General features: G+C 39.3%; 1 protein-coding gene across 6 annotated transcripts in view; it reads right to left on the bottom strand.

Annotated features, from left to right (window-relative positions):
• Positions 1 to 5,229: 5,229 nt before the first annotated feature.
• WTAP (WT1 associated protein) overlaps positions 5,230 to 18,317 on the bottom strand; it is a 30,600-nt gene continuing 17,512 nt past the window's right edge. For 3 of the 6 annotated variants that reach the window (XM_025383708.1, XM_025383706.1, XM_025383707.1), the window contains exons 6-8: positions 13,789 to 13,967; positions 8,586 to 8,740; positions 5,230 to 6,514 (exon numbers count right to left, since the gene is read on the bottom strand). In XM_025383708.1, the coding sequence (XP_025239493.1) occupies positions 5,931 to 6,514; positions 8,586 to 8,740; positions 13,789 to 13,967 (918 nt within the window). In that variant the 3' untranslated portion in view covers positions 5,230 to 5,930. Of the gene's footprint in view, positions 6,515 to 8,585; positions 8,741 to 12,741; positions 13,968 to 18,317 lie in introns of those variants that run through there. The other 3 variants (XM_025383711.1, XM_025383710.1, XM_025383709.1) reach the window with 2 other exon arrangements.

Consider the following 18,317-nt stretch of genomic DNA (forward strand, 5'->3'; position numbering starts at 1 on the left):
GTGGGGTCAGTTTTGTTTAAAACCCTTGCTGACTTCCCAGCCTCTTACTGGGCAAAGTTCATAATTTTTCTGAGCTTTCTAGCAAGCTTATCAGGGCCACCGTTACAGCAACTTGTTGGGAACACCTGGATAGTGGAACAAGAAAACTTGGTCACAAAGTCATGAAGGGGAAAACGGTTGACGGACCTGGAGAATCTTCCTGAAGAACTTTAAAGTAGATTGAAAGAATCATTAAATCCTGGAAACCTACATTAAGACTTTGCAGAGATATGTGGATGAGTCAGATAAATCAGAGAAGATAAACTAGAGTGTACGCCCCAGAGGTGGGGCAATAGAGAAGGAAAAAAGTTGCATAACAGTGCAATTTTGGCCGGGCGCGGTGGCTCAAGCCTGTAATCCCAGCACTTTGGGAGGCCGAGACGGGCGGATCACGAGGTCAGGAGATCGAGATCATCCTGGCTAACACGGTGAAACCCCGTCTCTAAAAAATACAAAAAGCTAGCCGGGCGAGGTGGCGGGCGCCTGTAGTCCCAGCTACTCTGGAGGCTGAGGCAGGAGAATGGCGTGAACCCGGGAGGCGGAGCTTGCAGTGAGCTGAGGTCTGGCCACTGCACTCCAGCCCGGGCAACAGAGAGAGACTCCGTCTCAAAAAAAAAAAAAAACAAAAACAAAAAACAGTGCAATTTCAGGAGAAATCTTTAGGGTCTGGAATAGTGGTGAAATCAGCTGCCTCCCCTGCTAAGAACTCAGCAGCATACTTAAGTCTCTTCTTTTCAGTTATCTTGAATGTGTTTCCTGTCCCCTAACATATCTGAGTCCAAGGAATTCAAGGAATGCCTCCCGTGGCTTTTGCTGTATTCTATCCCGTTTTCGCCTTACTCTCTGGCCACTTCTGAGGCTTTGTGGGGTTACTCTGACATCCCCTTAACATGTTCCCCAAGGCTCCTACTTTGCACCAGCTCCCTGGGTAATACCAGTCCTTCCCATGGCATCAGTCACCACCTGTATACTGACAAGTCTGAAATCTTTACATCTAACCTAGTCTCCTAAACTGACCCTCTTCATTTAAATTCTTACAAGCGCATCAGGTCGGACACCCTGGCTCACACCTGTAATCCCAGCACTTTGGGAAGCCGAGGAGGGCGGATCATTTGAGATCAGCAGTTTGAGACCAGCCTGGCAAACATGGTGATATCCCATTTTTACCATAAAATGCAAAAATTAGCCGGGCATGGTGGCGTGCGCCTGTAATCCCAGCTACTGGGGAGGCTGGTATAGGAGAATCGCTTGAACCTGGGAGGCAGAGGTTTCAGTGAGCCGAGATCACACCACTGCACTCCAGCCTGGGCGACAGAGAGAAACCGTGTCTCATAAATAAACAAACAAACAAATAAAATTCCCTATAAGCACCTCAAATTTGACATTGAAACCAAACTCTTCCAGCCTGTTTCTTCTCTAATCTCAGTGAGCAGTGTAACTATCCTCTGTTAACCAAGCCAGAAATTTACCTCTGAAACTCCTCTTAAACATTACTTCTTCTAGAAAAACCTTCCAATCTCCTGGATTTGGTGCAGCATCTTATCCCTAACTTCCTCTTTCAACTTACCATATAATTCCTCGTTTATCTGTCTCCTCTACCAGACTATATAAGCTTTGCAAGATGATCCTGTTACACTGCTTTATTATGAATGAACACCAATACATTCTTTATGGCCAGTGCCTAGCACATTTGAATGAGTATGAATATATTCTTCTGGAGACAAGAAATATATTGTTTCCTGCCTGAAGGCTCTATCTAGAGTAAGTTTAGGAGCAAATCTTGAGAAGGTAATTGCATGCTTCTGTTGAGTGGCCAAACAGCATCTGTTCCCTGAGGGGTCCTCGTTATAGCTACTCATATTATTACCTACTTATATGGGCTAGATGGGGGCTAAGAATAACGAATAAAGGAAAGAAGAGGAATTTTTTTTTTCTTTTGAGATGGAGTCTCACTCTGTCGCCCAGGCTGGAGTACAGTGGCACGATCTTGGCTCACCGCAACCTCCACCTCCCAGGTTCAAGCGATTCTTCTGCCTCAGCCTCCTGAGTAGCTGGGATTACAGGCCTGTGCCACTATAACCAGCTAATTTTTGTATTTTTAGTAAAGATGGGGTTTCACCATGTTGGTCAGGCTGGTCTCGAACTCTTGACCTTGTGGTCTGCCCACCTCCCAAAGTGCTGGGATTACAGGTGTGAACCACCGCGCCCAGCCAGCTGAAGGTAATTTTAAAAATTACGTCTTGGCTGGGTGCAGTGGCCCACGCCTGTAATCCCAGCACTTTGGGAGGCCGAGGCAGGCAGATCACCTGAGGTTGTGAGTTCGAGACCAGCCTGACCAACATGGAGAAACCCCATCTCTACTAAAAATACAAAATTAGCTGGGCGTGGTGGCACATGCCTGTAATCCCAGCTACTCAGGAGGCTGAGGCAGGAGAATCACTTGAACCCGGGAGGTGGAGGTTGCAGTGAGCCGAGATTGCGCCATTGCACTCCAGCCTGGGCAACAGGAGTGAAACTCCGTCTCAAAAAAAAAAAATTATGTCTAGATCTTGAATCATAAATACCTGGACTGGTGAGCAGGGTGAGTGGGCAGGAAGCCACAAAAATCTCCAAGTGCTTACTCATGAGGAGCCACCATTATAGCAGAGCTATGGAGCCAGTTTATCCTGAAGGGGCCTTCTCAGCATCTTCCCCCTCCGCCCCGTGTAAAGATGCAGTCATTCTTGGTTAAGTTTCATAAACAGTTGCAGGAGTCCAGGCCAGGTCTTAGCCAGAGGCTGGATTCACCAATCTACCATGTAGCAAATTCCTCCTTGGTCTCCATGAGGGAAATAGTGAATCACCAAATTGGATTTGCCATAGGATGGAGGTCAGCAGTGTGCTCCTTACCACTAGGGGTGGCTCAACACTGCCTCAGCACAGCCACCCCATGGTGGGTCCAGATCAGAGTTAATGACATTACCTGGGGCTATGAAAGGTTCACTGTAACTACAGGGATAGGTGAACTCCCAAGACAGTGTTGTAGAGCAGCAGGCAATGATTGAGTACAGGGCATAACTACTCATGAAAAGAGGGAACATCCGAGAGACAAAGTTGTCAGAAGGAATGGCTTTGCATTGTTTTGCAAAAGTGTCTCAAAAACTGGAGTAGTTAGTTGAATCCAATACAGCTGAGGAGCCAAGGAAACTGACATCTATTGCGCTCTCTGTATGAAGACTCCTATCAGGAACCAAACTGGGGCACCAATCGGGGCACTGTGATCTTAGACTTCCCAGGCTCCAAAAAATGAGGAATGAGTGTGTAAAAGCCACCCAGTCTTTTTTTTTTTCCCAATAGCCGCCCGAGCTAAGACAGTAGTAAGTGCTCTTACAGGGGAGAAAAACAAAACATCGAGCCACAAATCAGTTAAGTGTAATGCCAGGATTCAAACCAATTAGATGCAGAAGCCACTCTATCACCTCTCTTACCATAGTCATACCAGAAAATAAAGCATCCAATTCCAGAAATGAGAAATACTATGTACCACAGCATAAGTGCTCTGAGTTATTCATCAAGGCAGACTCAACAGAAACATGAAAATGTCACATTAACAGGTCAATATTAAATTCAGTCATAAAATTATATCACTGGTTGAAAAATTTAATTTCTTGTCACAACTCATGATTACACCAACAGGGCAAAGAAATTCCATTTTTGTTTAAATTGGTCAAGTTGAAGGATGTACATAACAAAAGCCACAATATTTGATATATCAAACACCAAAATGTTTAATCATATGCAAATACAGGATTTTTTACGCACTCGAGCACATTGTAGAAAAGGTTAATCAAGGCAGGGCACGGTGGCTCACGAGGTCAGGAGTTTGAGACCAGCCTGGCCAACATGGTGAAACCCCGTCTCTACTAAAAATACAAAAATAAGCCAAGCATGGTGGCATGTGCCTGTAATCCCAGCTACTCAGGAGTCTGAGGCAGAATTGCTTGAATCCGAGAGGCGGAGGTTGCAGTGACACTCTAGCCTGGGTGGCAGAGCGAGACTCTGTTGCAAAAAACAAAAAACAGAAAAGGTTAATCAAGAGACAGTACAGTATTTAATATACTTCTGAAGACTGGACATACCTGTATCAGCTAAACAAGCAAAAGCAGCAGTTACTTTCAAATAAGTTGTACCTCAGTTTTCAAGTATTATAATTCCACTTCCAGGGTTCCTGGATTGTATTACAAGTTATGTCTAAAACAATACTTTTTATGTTTTAGACATAACAATACTTTTTATGTCTAAAACAATACTTTTTTCTTTTAGCAGAAATGGAATTTTATTTCAACCATATATGAAAGCTACACATTTTTAAGGCCATTCAGTATCATAGACTTTATACTTAATTACCTCTGAGAAAATGGAGCAAACTTTGAGATTCTTCCACCTTAAAAACATTCTCTCCTACCTACATTCTAACACCCCTTACTCATGTAATATTACCAGGTATGTTGTTAGTAAAAATCAGTAGTACTGGCAAGTGTTTTAAAACAAACATCACTGACTACAAAGATACTCTACTTGAAATCAGGTCACAAAAAACAAATCCTGCTTTTCAATTAAAACTCAAAAAGGGCCAGGAGCTGTGGCTCACTCCTGCAATCCCAACACGTTGGGAGGCCAAGGCAGAAGGATCCCTTGAGGCCAGCATGTGCAACACAGCAAGACCTTGTCTCTACTAAAAATAAATGTAGCTGGGTGTGGTAGTGTATGCCTATAGTCCCATGTACTCAGAAGGCTGAGGTGGGAGGATCACTTGAGCCTAGGACTTGGAGGCTGCAGTGAGCCATGACTGCACCACTGCACTTGAGTCTGGGTGACAAAGTGAGACCCTGTCTCAATTTAAAATAAATAAATAAAAATTAAAAAACCCCTAAGAAATATTTGGATGACTATTTTCTTTATACTTCTCTGTATTTTCAAATATTTTGTAACAATTATAAGTCAAGAAAAAATTTTAAGTGTAGACCTAAACTCCAGCTCCATTTTGCAAAATAAGGCATAAATTAAAAATTAAGTGCAAAATCAAAATCGATGCTTAGTCTTAAGTTTCACTGTTGTAGTACTTGAAAGATAATGAGTAGAAATTCAGTGACTCAGTGAAAATCAATGACAAATGCTAAACAGACACCCAAAACAAAACAAAAACGCTAATTAAGGAGTTACAATAAAAATCTTTATTTAGGTTTGGTCAGTACAGGTAAGATATACTGGAGTCACAGAGCAATATGCATTAACAGGATACAACAGTTCATAAAAACTGAGTAACTATGCACACAAATTTCTTAAACATTCAGTCACCTAAAGAGAAAATGCACAGATGTATGGTGGAAAAAACTGTATCTAACACTGAAACTACTACAGGACTCCATCAATGAGTCCAACTTTTAGTGATAAAAAACTACTGTACTGGGCAAACTTGGCAGTCATAAACCCACATCTACTCTAACAAGTCTGAATGGTGCATAAGTACAGTAACAGCATGAGGAAGAATGCCCTTACACAGCACAGGTTCTAAACAGACATAGATTTATACAGACGTCATTGTGTTATATTTTAAGGAAAAATTTCCATTTACAATTTCACATTAACTCATATAAAAATAACTTGACCCTACACAAAATGTTCTTTTAGCAACATTCAAAGTAATTAACTGTTACATTTTCCAAAGTGGCAGAGGTATTGAAGCAAAGAAAAAAAAAAAAAAAAAAAGAAAAAAAAAAGAAAAAACAACAACAAAAAACCAAAACGTACACCCACAAAAAGGCAAATTGTGACAAAAGTTTGCATTAATTTTCTGGACAGTATCCTCTCCCAAATTAAATGACACTGTATAAAAATTTGCTGAAAAAATATTACAAAACTGAACCCTGTACATTTACACTTGAGTCCAAGCCATTCTGAACGTGGCGGGAACCCACAGTTCGGTTACCTTTCCCACTCACTGCTTTCTCCTCTTGAGGGTCATGATTGGAGTCTGTGTCATTTGATTGGTGTGTGAGAGAGTTTTCACTGCCCGTGGGAGAGTCTACACTTTCATACCCCGCACTGAGTTGATTTACGTAACCACTACCTCCTCTGCCAGTTCTCTCCTCTGAGCTGTTGGAGGACTTATTACCATTCCCTGGAGAAGAAGGAAAGTCATCTTCGGTTGTGTTGCCCTCCCTGTGAAATCCAGACCCAGACGTCCTCTGGCGGGAGGAGCTACCATTACTTGGTCCGTTTGTCAGACGACTGCAGTCTTTACTTGTGGCCTCCAACTGTTCTACAGGTTCAGAAGCTGTAGTCCTGCTGGTACTTGGGGCAGAGGCCTGAGACTGCTGCTGCTGGTACTGAGCCAACTGCTGGCGTGTCTCCTTCAGCTGCTGCTGCAGAACGAGAATGGTACTCTGCATACCCTCTACTTCTTCATCAAGCTGGATGATGAAGTCATTCAGTTCTGTGCAAAGGAGAGTCAAACCAAGTTTAATATCGCTTATAACATTGAAAAATGTTTCTTTAGTGCCTGCCACAAAGCAAGGCAGTCAATAAATGCCTAAGTAAACAAATACAATTCTTTTTTTTTTTTCTTTGAGATGGAGTCTCGCTCTGTCGCCCAGGCTAGAGTGCAGTGGCCGGATCTCGGCTCACTGCAAGCTCCGCCTCCCGGGTTTACGCCATTCTCGTGCCTCAGCCTCCCGAGTAGCTGGGACTACAGGCGCCCGCCACCTCGCCCGGCTAGTTTTTTGTATTTTTTAGTAGAGACGGGATTTCACCATGTTAGCCAGGATGGTCTCGATCTCCTGACTTCATGATCTGCCCATCTCGGCCTCCCCAAGTGCTGGGATTACAGGCTTGAGCCACTGCGCCTGGCCAACAAATACAATTCTAAAATCGCACTACATTTAACAATTTTGCTTGGAATCTTAAAATATGACTGAGTTTGTTTTGAGGGAAGTCAGATACTTAAAATAATACACAGTTGGCCCTCCACATGCACCCATGGATTCAACCAACCGTAGAAGGAAAATATTCAAGGAAGAAAAAACTGGGTCTATACTGAACATGTACAGATTTTTTTTGTCATTATCCCCCAAACAATACAGTAAAACAACTATTTTCATAGCATTTAGATTGCATTAGGTACTGTTAAGTAATTTAGAGATGGCTCAAATGGGAAGATGTACATCGGTTTGTATGTAAATACGACATCATTTTATATGAAGAGCTTATCTGTGGGAGGTCCTGATACCAATCCACCATGGATACCGAGGGCAACTGTATTAAGCAACCAAGTTAAAATTGTTTTAGTCCATCTTGCCATACGCCTGATTACAGCCCCAAAGTTTGACTCACGTTTACCTATGGACCCACTATGGCCAGTCCCCATATTCCTGACCCAGTGCCTTAGTTCCATGCAGCTCTGGCCCTTAAGGACAGCGTGGTCCTCTATAACACTCCAAAGAGGCCCATGTTCTCAACCAAGGACTGTTATACATGTAAGGACAAAAGTCACAGGAAATAATTCCTGAAGATTTTGAAAAGGTAGGTGGTTTAGAAGAAATTACTTGGCTACTGATCATCTTTGCAATTAACCTGAGACACTAATTTTCAATTTAAAATTTCAAAGAATCTGGATATTTTCCTTACTAATAATGCACCTTAGAGAGAAGAGAGGCTGGGTGCGGTGGCTCACGCCTGTAATCCCAGCACTTTGGGAGACCGAGGCGGGCAGACCACCTGAGGTCAGGAGTTCGAGACCATCCTGGCCAACATAGTGAAACCCCATCTCTACTAAAAATACAAAAAATTAGCCGGGAGCAGTGGCGGGCGCCTGTAACCCCAGCTACTCGGGAGGCTGAGGCAGGAGGATTGCTTGAACTCGGGAGGTGGAGGTAGCAGTGAGCTGAGGTCACGCCACTGCACTCCAGCCTGGGTAACAGAGTGAGACCCTGTCTTAAAAAAAAAACAAAAACAAAAACAGAGAGGAGAAACAGGAGAGATGCAGCTACACTTGCACTAAAAAGGATGGAGGCTGACAAGTTTTGTTTATCTCAGCAAATTTAAAGATTAAATCTTTTATTCACTAATAAAATCTTCACAGATACAATCAACTATATTACTTTCAGATCGCTGAAAACTGCCCAGGTTTCTAAGATTCACAATTAATGAGAAATGGTTAAAGATATATCTTCCTTTCAAACACTGAATACAAATTTGTCCATCTTGTTAAATAATACAACACCCTTTTATCTTTTACCAACTCCTACCCCCGACTAAAAACAAAAACTTAAGAAATTTTGAACAATAAAGAATGAGGAGGGTGGGGATAAACACAATAAAATTATATGGCTTTTTTTGCTGACTCAACTAAAAATGTTTCATTCACAATAATATACAATCACAGGCAGAGGTTAACAATGTAGAGAATCTAACCTATAATATTCATGACTGGCAGTTTTAAAAAGCCAATGCAAAGTTAAGAGAACTTTTCAACAAAACAAAACAAAACACAACAAAAAAACCCTTACCATCCTGACTGCTTTTAAGCTCCTCACTATATTTCTTCTGTAAAGCCAACTCTGCTTCAAGTTGTGCAATACGTCCCTGGGACAGCTGCCTTCCAAGCTCTTGATTCTCCTGGATAAGCATTCGACACTTCGCCATTAACTTTTTCCCTGTTTGGCTACAAAGGAAAGAGCCATCCATCACAAAATGAAGACAAAACTCTGTCTTTGCTTACAATTATTACAGTGATAGATGTCACACATACAAACATAACTATATCACAGCAGATGCTTCCCCATAATTACCATCTTCTTTTCTGGGACACATCCATCTTCTGCATTTCAGTATTTTGCCAACACAGCAGCAAAAATAAACCCTAAACAAAAAGTGCCCAAACAGCTACACCTTGTTTCTATTATATCAATAATCAATTCTGAAATCCATCTGTTTTCATCTCAAATTATCATCTGAAATGGAAACAGAGCCAGTTTTAACACACACCTTGGCTATACCAATATTATTACACTAAGGAATCTAGTGCTTTATCAGAAAAGTTCTTGAAAAGGTACATGCAACATCAATCACAAATGCTTCTCTATGAAAATCAGTACCTACAAATAAAAATGCATGAGAGTATATTTATTCTTGCTAGAAAAAAACATTTAATAAGGATTTTCCTTAACAGGAAGTCCTCCAGCATGGGCAACATAGTGAGACCCCAACTCTACAAAAATTTTTTTTAAAAAATTAGCCAGGCACACATGCTTGTAGTGCCAGCCTCTGGAAAGGCTGAGGTGAGAGGATTGCTTAAGCCCAAGTGGTTGATGCTGTGACCATGCCACTGCATTCCAGCCTGGGAAACAGGGACCCTGTCTCAAAAAAAGGAGGAAAGAGGGAAGTTTATGGTACATCCATCTTCCATAACTCTCAAGAATATATCTATTATATTAATTGAGGCACATTCAACAATTAAGTTTTTTTTTTTTTAAGACTTTATTAACAGAAAAGATCATCCTTTTGACACAAAAATAAGACCAGTGGTCACGTACCACAATTCAAACATGCAAATATTTGCCAATCTAGGAGTGTCACACTTTCCACAAATTAGTTCCAAATGCTAATGGAACCTATGTGCACATACAGAGCAATTGCAAATATGTAATGAAAAGCTCAAATGTTTCCCAATAAAATTTTACTGCTTTTCTTTAGCCTCAGCAATAAAAGGAGAAATTATTTGCTTGTTCTTGTAATTATTTATGAAGACAAGAAGAAAAAAATGATCACTTTTAAAGGGATCTAATAATTGTGATATTTACCTTTGAGACTTGGATAAAGACAGTGTGACATTCTTGTCCTTGGGGTTAGTTCAGAATGACCTTATTGGTTAAAATGTTTTTTAAATTCTAGTCTTTCCTTCTCCTAGTGAGGCTTTCACTTGCCTGACACACTACTTCAGTATGCCTTAGAACTTTAAAAATGAGAGCATTTTGTAAATAATTGTCAGTCTTTGAAGAAGTGTTGCACGGTTCTTTCACCTACAGCATAATTTTTTTTTTTTGAGATGGGGGTCTCACTGTGTTGCCCAGACTGGAGTGCAGTGGCGTGATCTCAGCTCACTGGAGCCTTGATGTCCCCAGGCTCAGATGATCCTCCCACCTCAGCCTCAAGAGTAGCTGGGACTATAGGTGTGCACCAGCACCCCCAGCTAATTTTTGGAGTTTTAGTAGAGATGGGGTTTCACCATGTTGCCCAGGCTGGTCTCAAACTCCTAAGCTCAAGTGATCTGCCTACCTCAGCCTTCCAAAGTGTTGGGATTACAGGTATGAGCCACCGTGCCTGGCCGCATGTTTTCTAACCTAATGTAATTCAAGGAAGTTTGGAATTAAGCTTTCTTCCAGAAAATATGTGAACAGTTAAACCTGGGTTACTACTGCTCAGAGGAGCCGAAGGGTGAAAGGTCACCAGTGAGCATGTGGTAAAGGCTTTATTCTTTCATAACATTATTAGCTGGTGTTCTTGTTCGTTGCTACTGTAGCTCCAGATTTCCACCATTTCCCATAAGCACTCTCAGGCGTTAGCCTCCACTGAACATCCACTTAGAAATTAAACAGTGGGAAAATGAGAGATATGCAAGACTGTCAAAAGCGATGGAATTCCTGCTTATGCGCTCAAAACTATCTTCTTGCAAAGTATATCTATTTCATTGGTGTTTACAACTAACCTTCTTATTATATGAATTTTAAAGAGTGGAAAAAGACAACTATAAGAGACATTAATTTGTGACCTGACTTAACCCCATATAAAAATGTCACAAATTCTAATGCAAAAAAGGGGTTCGTTTAAAAAGTCATACCTTTTAATAAATAAATGTCTAAGCTAAGATAATCGTATCACATTTAAAACTAGTGATTACTGAAATAAATTTTAACAAAACCACAGTTTTGAAAAAATAATTTAATTACAAGTAATTGTTTCTGAAATAATTTTTTAAAATTACAAACAAAAAAACCCATTCCTAAAATCAATTAACCCACACACATAATAGAAAGCACTTTGAAAGATATACCTCTAAACACTCTAAAATGTGTGCATTCTCACATGAATGAAATATTTTAACTGAACTGGACAGGTTATTTCTGAGAATCTTTCTTCCTCAAAATTAAAACAAAAAAACAGTAAAGCGAAGACACACGTGCGCACGCACACACCCCAAAGCAAAACCCATTCCACTACTGGAAATATTCCAGACAGGGGATTGCCTGAGCCATTATTTGTTTCAAATTAGTGATGTATTTATAGTACCTGATATACTCTGGCTTACAGCCAATTTTACAGAAAAAAATCAATTTATAAGTGATTTAAATAAATTATGATTCCTTAATATAATGGAAATACACTATGCAACCATTAAAAATGTAGTAGTCTAGATACACTAAAAAATGGAAAAATGCCGAAGAGACCAACTAAAAAAAAAGGTGCAACTCATCTGTGTTTATGGTATGATCACATTTGTTTAAAATAATATACATAAAATGACTGTATATGCATAGAAATTATCTTGATGATACCCAAGAAAAAGTAATAGCAGTTACTGCTCCTGGAGAACAGAATGAGGATGTCCAGGTAACATCAGAGAGTGACACTCACTTTTCATCTCCCCCTTTCTCTATAGTATTTCAATTTTATATACAAGCATGTATTATCTTATTATTAAAAGAGAAAATTTTAACAATGACAAGAAAAAAACCCATAGAACTCATGACTGTTATCTAAGTGGCAAAGAAAGATGCCTGCTAAATTTGAGTACATGTTAATAATACATTTTATGAATTACTTTTCTACTAAATTCTACTAAAAAGATACTTAGGCCATTTCTACTGTGAACTTAAAATGGCATAAAATATATACAAAAGCGTTAATGCAAGCACATAAGCTAATTTCAAACAGATCCGGTTACTTACCCTCCAACCCTCACAAATAGTGAGAATTTTAGAAGCAGGTTTCTTGCTGAAAAGTCACACAAACCACTTCTTCAACCCACCCTCTGCCCCACAATCAGTTCCCTAAAGCACAAACATATATAAGATACTTACAATTGATTTGAATGATTAAGAGAGAACTTAAGTCACCCTTGTTAAAACTGCACTTAAACGTTGGGACAAGCTGGAACATTTATCTTCCACTCATCTTAGACTCCATTATCACCAAGCGAAAATTTGAATTGGTGACTTATAGAATGATCTGACGGAAAAAATTCACCTCCAGGATTGGATGGAAGCATGAAGAAAATAATGCCTCATTTATCTAAATGATTAAATGAATTTGCTAGAAATGATCACTATACCTTTTTTCAATTCACAAAATGTCTTACTTAGGCCAGCCCACAGTTCCAACACATTATCTTCTGGCAGGCACCCTGTGAAGCTGTCCCGCAATTACTTTCTACTGCAGTACCCTGGGACAAAGTGTCATAAAAGTAACCAGTGTCAAGTCTCCTTGTCTTTTATGTAGGTCTTTTAAAAATGAGGCACAGCGCCTTTTCCTTCACTTTGAAGAGCACAGCAACAGTATTTCCAAAATGAATCTGCTCTCCACAGGCCCCCCCCCCAAATTAAAATGTTAGAGTACAACAAAATCATCATAATATTCTTTGAACTTAAAAAAAAAAAAAACCAACTATTTCAAGGCACATTTAATTTAATATCAAGAGTGCAATACAAAAGGCCCAAATACAATGAAGGAACACATTCCCCCATTAACACCAACGACAATGCTCTTTTAAACATGTGCCTGTTGAATGGAATGGGGATTTCATAAAATTCACTAAAAAAATAATGCAGTGAGTCTCATCACAGCTAATATCCTTATACAATCTAGTTGTGAAATGAATGTTTATAATGCTTCAAACAGTTTCAACCTGAAGTTTGATACCACACCTTCACGTTTGTACAGTCCTCAGTAAGATAATCTACAGTTTTGCAACCATTCAAAGAACAAACCATTGAATAAAACCACATTGATTAAGGCTCAAGCAAGTAATATAGAGCCCCAAACTAAATGGTTAAATATATGCGCTACTTGTAAGGACATCTATTATTTGATTCTCTCGTGACTATTAAAAGTTGGTTCTCAGCAAATAAACCCTTTAAAGGCAAAATTCACCTTATTTGAGTTTTGACCCAGAAGTTCAACAACAATCATGAAGTCCACAGTCTTATTGGCAAAACTGATACACAGTGTCTCTAAGTCACTATGCTCAAGGTTAAGAGCGATGCATATTCCATTTTTACATTTTACTGGAATTTTACATGTTCAATTCATGATTTAAAATCTCTAGGTTTTCATTCCTTCAAACTGTCTGAAGACACAGTGTGCCACAGACTTAAGACTTCTGTTTCTCCCTCTATTTTCTTCAAACAGAAACATTTCTCAAGTGTCTACATGTTCTAGAAGGGGAATTTTTCGGAGGTGGCCACTTCTTCGGAATAGTCCGACGCCATCAGGCCTCTGAAGCAAGGGGAAGGGGAAAAGAAAAAAGCTGAAACACAAGGTTCATCTGGTAAGTTTTACATTAACCATTACAAGCTGGACAGTGTAAGAATGTGGCTTTTTTTGGCTCAAAAAGTCTGAGTCTTGGTGTGGAAACGAGTACTTGGCTGTCCCACCACAGCTTTCTCGTAGTGGGACTGTCAGGGAAGTCTTGACTGGGGAGTATGATTTGTTTACCTATCAGGCGTAAACTTCCAGGCACTCAGTTCATTTTGGGCTTGTTCCAGTTTGTCTTTAGTCTGTTCCAGTTCACCTTTCATTTTTAGGAAAAACAAGTTGATCGCTGGGTCTACCATTGTTGATCTCAGTTGGGCAACGCTCGGCTGCTGGACTTGCTTGAGGTACTGGATTTGAGTCTGTGCAAAGCAAAAGAAACAATTACGACCACATCAAAGGAAACATACATAAGAAAGTGGGGAAAACTCCCTCCATTCACTTGATTTACCAACTCTTTCATTAAGTCCTCCCCTCTTTGATCCTGAAATTCTCTAGAAAAATCTTAAAACTTTCTCGAAAAAGTACAGATTAAAAACTATTTGATGAATATGCTAATTACCCCAATCTGATCACTATACATTATATGTATTGAAACATCACTAGTAGTCCTTGAATATGTACAAAAATTATTTGTCAATTAAAAAATAACTAAGGTTATTCATTTAGGAATTGAGGCCATTTGATTACATCTCCAAATCTGGATCTTAAAGGGGCTACATACATTTTACTTTACAATCCAAAATTACCAAAAAAACAAACAAAAATCAACATTATATTTACTAAAAATGCTGACAACCCACTGGAAAAAAGCAAAGTTTAAAATATTAATTACCTAAGAGTTAATGAAGTCTTATGGTTTGCTTATTTTAATTTTTTGCCTATGGAAATTATTCTATGTAAAGTCCCCTAAAAATACATCAGGTGAAGGATTATAACTTAAAATACACATTTGCATTTCTAAAGGAAAAAATATACAGTACTCATAGCTACAAGAGTTGCCGTTACAACTTTATAAAAGCAAAACTCTATAGGACCTTAAGCCAAAATAAAGTATAATTCATATTTTTTCTCCCTCTGAATAGATTTGAATCATAGAATTGTAAAGCTGGAAAGTAACTAACCTAACCCAAACTGCTTATTTTGAGATTAAATAACCCAACTGTTTAGTTCAGTGCCATAGCTGGGACAAGAACTCTAGTTCTCCAGCCTTCTGATTCCCAGTCTAGAGCTTTTTCCATCACACCGGAACCCTTCTACTTACATATGAAACCTTCAATTTCGACTTCAGTTGTACTATTTACTAGAACACTAAAAATACATTTCTAAAATATGAAATATAGTTATTAGCATTAAATTCATCATTTTCTTCATACTCAAAGTAGATCCGGCCCAAGATCTAACTCCATACTAAGGCTTAAACAGAATTACAGTTGAAATTTTCTAATATAAATTTAGTAAAGGAACAAATATACTAAGTAGTTTGGGAATATATTTGTTCCATTGAGCAAAAATCTGCATAGTCAATGTGAAACCAGCTGCTAAGATAACTTAAGAGAGCAAGAATAAACCATGACTTACAGTGCACTCCACGTACAGACAAGACTGATTAAAACAGTCTACAACACTGACTGAGACTCAGTTACTATTTAGCTTTACAAAGACCCAATAGTCAACACTTTCAATCATGAAAAGAGAGGTGAATCTGACTAGAATAAATTCCATGTTCTACAGAAGAGAACACTGAGTAAAGTGTTTTCAAAGTTAGTTTTATTCCTAAATCTATTTTGCGTTGGTTGGCAAAAGACTAAATGAAAAATAGAAATACCAGAGGTGAACAAAAATGATAGATTTTACTTACCAACAAAATAGCATATAGTTAAGAACACAGTATATAGTTAAGACTATAGTAACTATGTGGCTAACTTATGCCTTACACTGAAAACTGACTACTGATGTACTTGGCAAAGACTGCACATAGACAATCAAATAGATGATTTAGTATGCTGGACAAACAAAAGATCTACAAAAACAAATTGACTCCTGAGGATGTATTTTATTTTTTCTAAGCTTAGCTTAATTTGAAACACCAAAAGTAAAAGCAGCAGCTCTGTTTTAAAGGATAAGTACCTAATACAAACCTTTCCACTATTTTTCACTCGCAAGAGGGTAAGAAACCCTCCTTCTCAGGGCCAATCCTTCCAACCATTTGCTTAACCTATTCCCTCCTACCTCCTATAGTTACACAACTCCCATTCTTTCTACTCTTTAAATTCAGTTTCTCTCACTTCCCACTTGACAGTTCCCCTAGAGCAGGGGTATCCAATCTTTTGGCATCCTTGGCCAACAACCTCTTAACTGCCAAATCTAACGAACAATTTTAAATTCGTATTGTACAGAACTTTATGTACGCCTTTGTTTTAATCACTTTATATTTTGGGGAAGGAGGAGGGAATGCTGGATTTCCTCAGTTTTCCTAACACCACACTCTACTCTTCTTTTAAAATTTGATCTTTGTAGGCTCTATCCTAGTGCATTGTTACTCAAACGAGACAAGCCTGAAGCTGTGATTCCTCCCTAGATTTTTTTCATTCCTTCCACAACAGCATCCAAACTAAACAATTCCTATTGACTGTGCCTCCAAAACACCTGCTCTGTCCTGTCTGCTATTACCAGTGGCTTAATTTATTTCATCTGGACTATTTTAATAGCCTCACAATTGGTTTTCTTGCTTAAAGTCCTGTTCCACTCAAATCCATCTTTCATACTCAAGCCAAAGTGATCTACCTAAAATGTGAATCTAAATCTGACCCTCACATACATCTCTTGCTCAAAAATTCTTCAGTGGCCCCCTCTCTTCTAGAATACCCAAGATTCCAGGCCTGATCTCATGTTTTTTCACTCTCACCTGAAACTTCATCCTCATCTGCCATATATAATCTTGCCCCTTCCTTGTGATTTTGCTCCTGCTGCCCTGCCCTGTCTGCAAAACCTCACTTGTATTATAACTGGAAGAATAGGAAGTTGTTCAGCTGGCCTGTGCAGGTGACAGCTGTCTAAAGAAAAAAAAAAAACAAAAAACCTGGAAAAGGTTAGGTTCCATTATAGTTGAAATAACTTTAAAATCCAGGTCGGTCGGGCGCGGTGGCTCAAGCCTGTAATCCCAGCACTTTGGGAGGCCGAGATGGGCGAATCACGAGGTCAGGAGATCGAGATCATCCTGCCTAACACAGTGAAACCCCGTCTCTACTAAAAAATACAAAAAACTAGCCGGGCGAGGTGGCGGGCGCCTGTAGTCCCAGCTGCTTGAGAGGCTGAGGCAAGAGAATGGCGTGAACCCGGGAGGCGGAGCTTGCAGTGAGCTGAGATCCAGCCACTGCACTCCAGCCTGGGCGACAGAGCGAGACTCCGTCTCAAAAAAAAAAAAATAAAAAATTCCAGGTCAAGCAGACAAGAGTGATGAGGTATCACCAAAGGCCCTGACCAGGCATAATATGATCAAAACCGCCAGTGTATATAGCACAGATGGAGAATCAGAGGTGCATGAATAGCACACACATTGTGATGTGCACACATCAACTATGATGTCAAGAGTAGGAATCTGGAACAGAAAAGGAATTCAAGACATTCCTATCCTATGAGATATTACCATCAACACCATCTATTCACAATCTATCTCCCAAGTGCTAGCAGTCTAAAGGTAAGATCCATTTTTCGTGAAAAGGGAAATTTGTTAAAAAACATTCATAAGTAACTGGAGAAAAAAGTATCAGTGGTGTGAGAATTACAACAAAACTGACAGAAACAAAAGAACAAAATGTGGTGAGAAGGTAGAGAAAATGATAATGGGCCAGGTGTGATGGCTCACACCTATAATCCCAACAGTTTTGGGAGGCCAAGGAGTAAGGATTGCCAAAGGCCAGGAGTTCAACCTGGGCAACGTAGGGAAGACCCCATCTCTACAAAAATTAAAAAATTAGCTGGGCTTGGTGGCACGTGACTATAGTCCCAGTTACTCAGGAAGCTGAAGTGAGCTATGATTATACCACTGCACTTCAGCCTGGATGAGAGGCCCTGTCTCAAGAAAAGGGGGAAATAACAACAAACTAAAACAACAACAAAAACAAAAACAAACAAAAAAAAAAAAAAAAAAGGAAAGAAAATGATAAAAGCCAGCCTTTAGCAAANAAAAAAAAAAAAAAAAAAAAAAAGGAAAGAAAATGATAAAAGCCAGCCTTTAGCAAAGCAAAATGTAAAGAAGTCATTTAGTAAAAAGTGAAAGAGTAAATAGGTACTTTTGTGGAAATTTAAACAATCTCTGTACAGGAAGTAAAAGGACTGTGACTGAGCCTTAAGGAACACTCTATTGGTAAAACAAACAGGAAAAGACTGCCCACAGATTTTTGGTGTCTCCAGTGATCAGAATACTACCTTAGAAGATTTTAATAACACATTAGAAGACTTTAATATGTATCAAATGGAGAGTACCCAAAGAATTGAAGAAACATTCAGATTTTAAAATCAGAAACAAGGATACAGCTGCCTCTAATTATTTTGTATAATTACACTGTAAGATTGAGTCTAAACTACCAGAGCTGGATGATCAATTATGTCACTAGATTTCAGATCTACATAGACATAGTAAATACTACACAGTACACATCAAAGTTCTAACAATTAAAAAGGACACGTTGAAGAAGTTGCTGACACTA

The sequence above is a fragment of the Theropithecus gelada genome, chromosome 4, assembly GCF_003255815.1.
Source record: "Theropithecus gelada isolate Dixy chromosome 4, Tgel_1.0, whole genome shotgun sequence".
Classification (NCBI taxonomy): domain Eukaryota; kingdom Metazoa; phylum Chordata; class Mammalia; order Primates; family Cercopithecidae; genus Theropithecus; species Theropithecus gelada.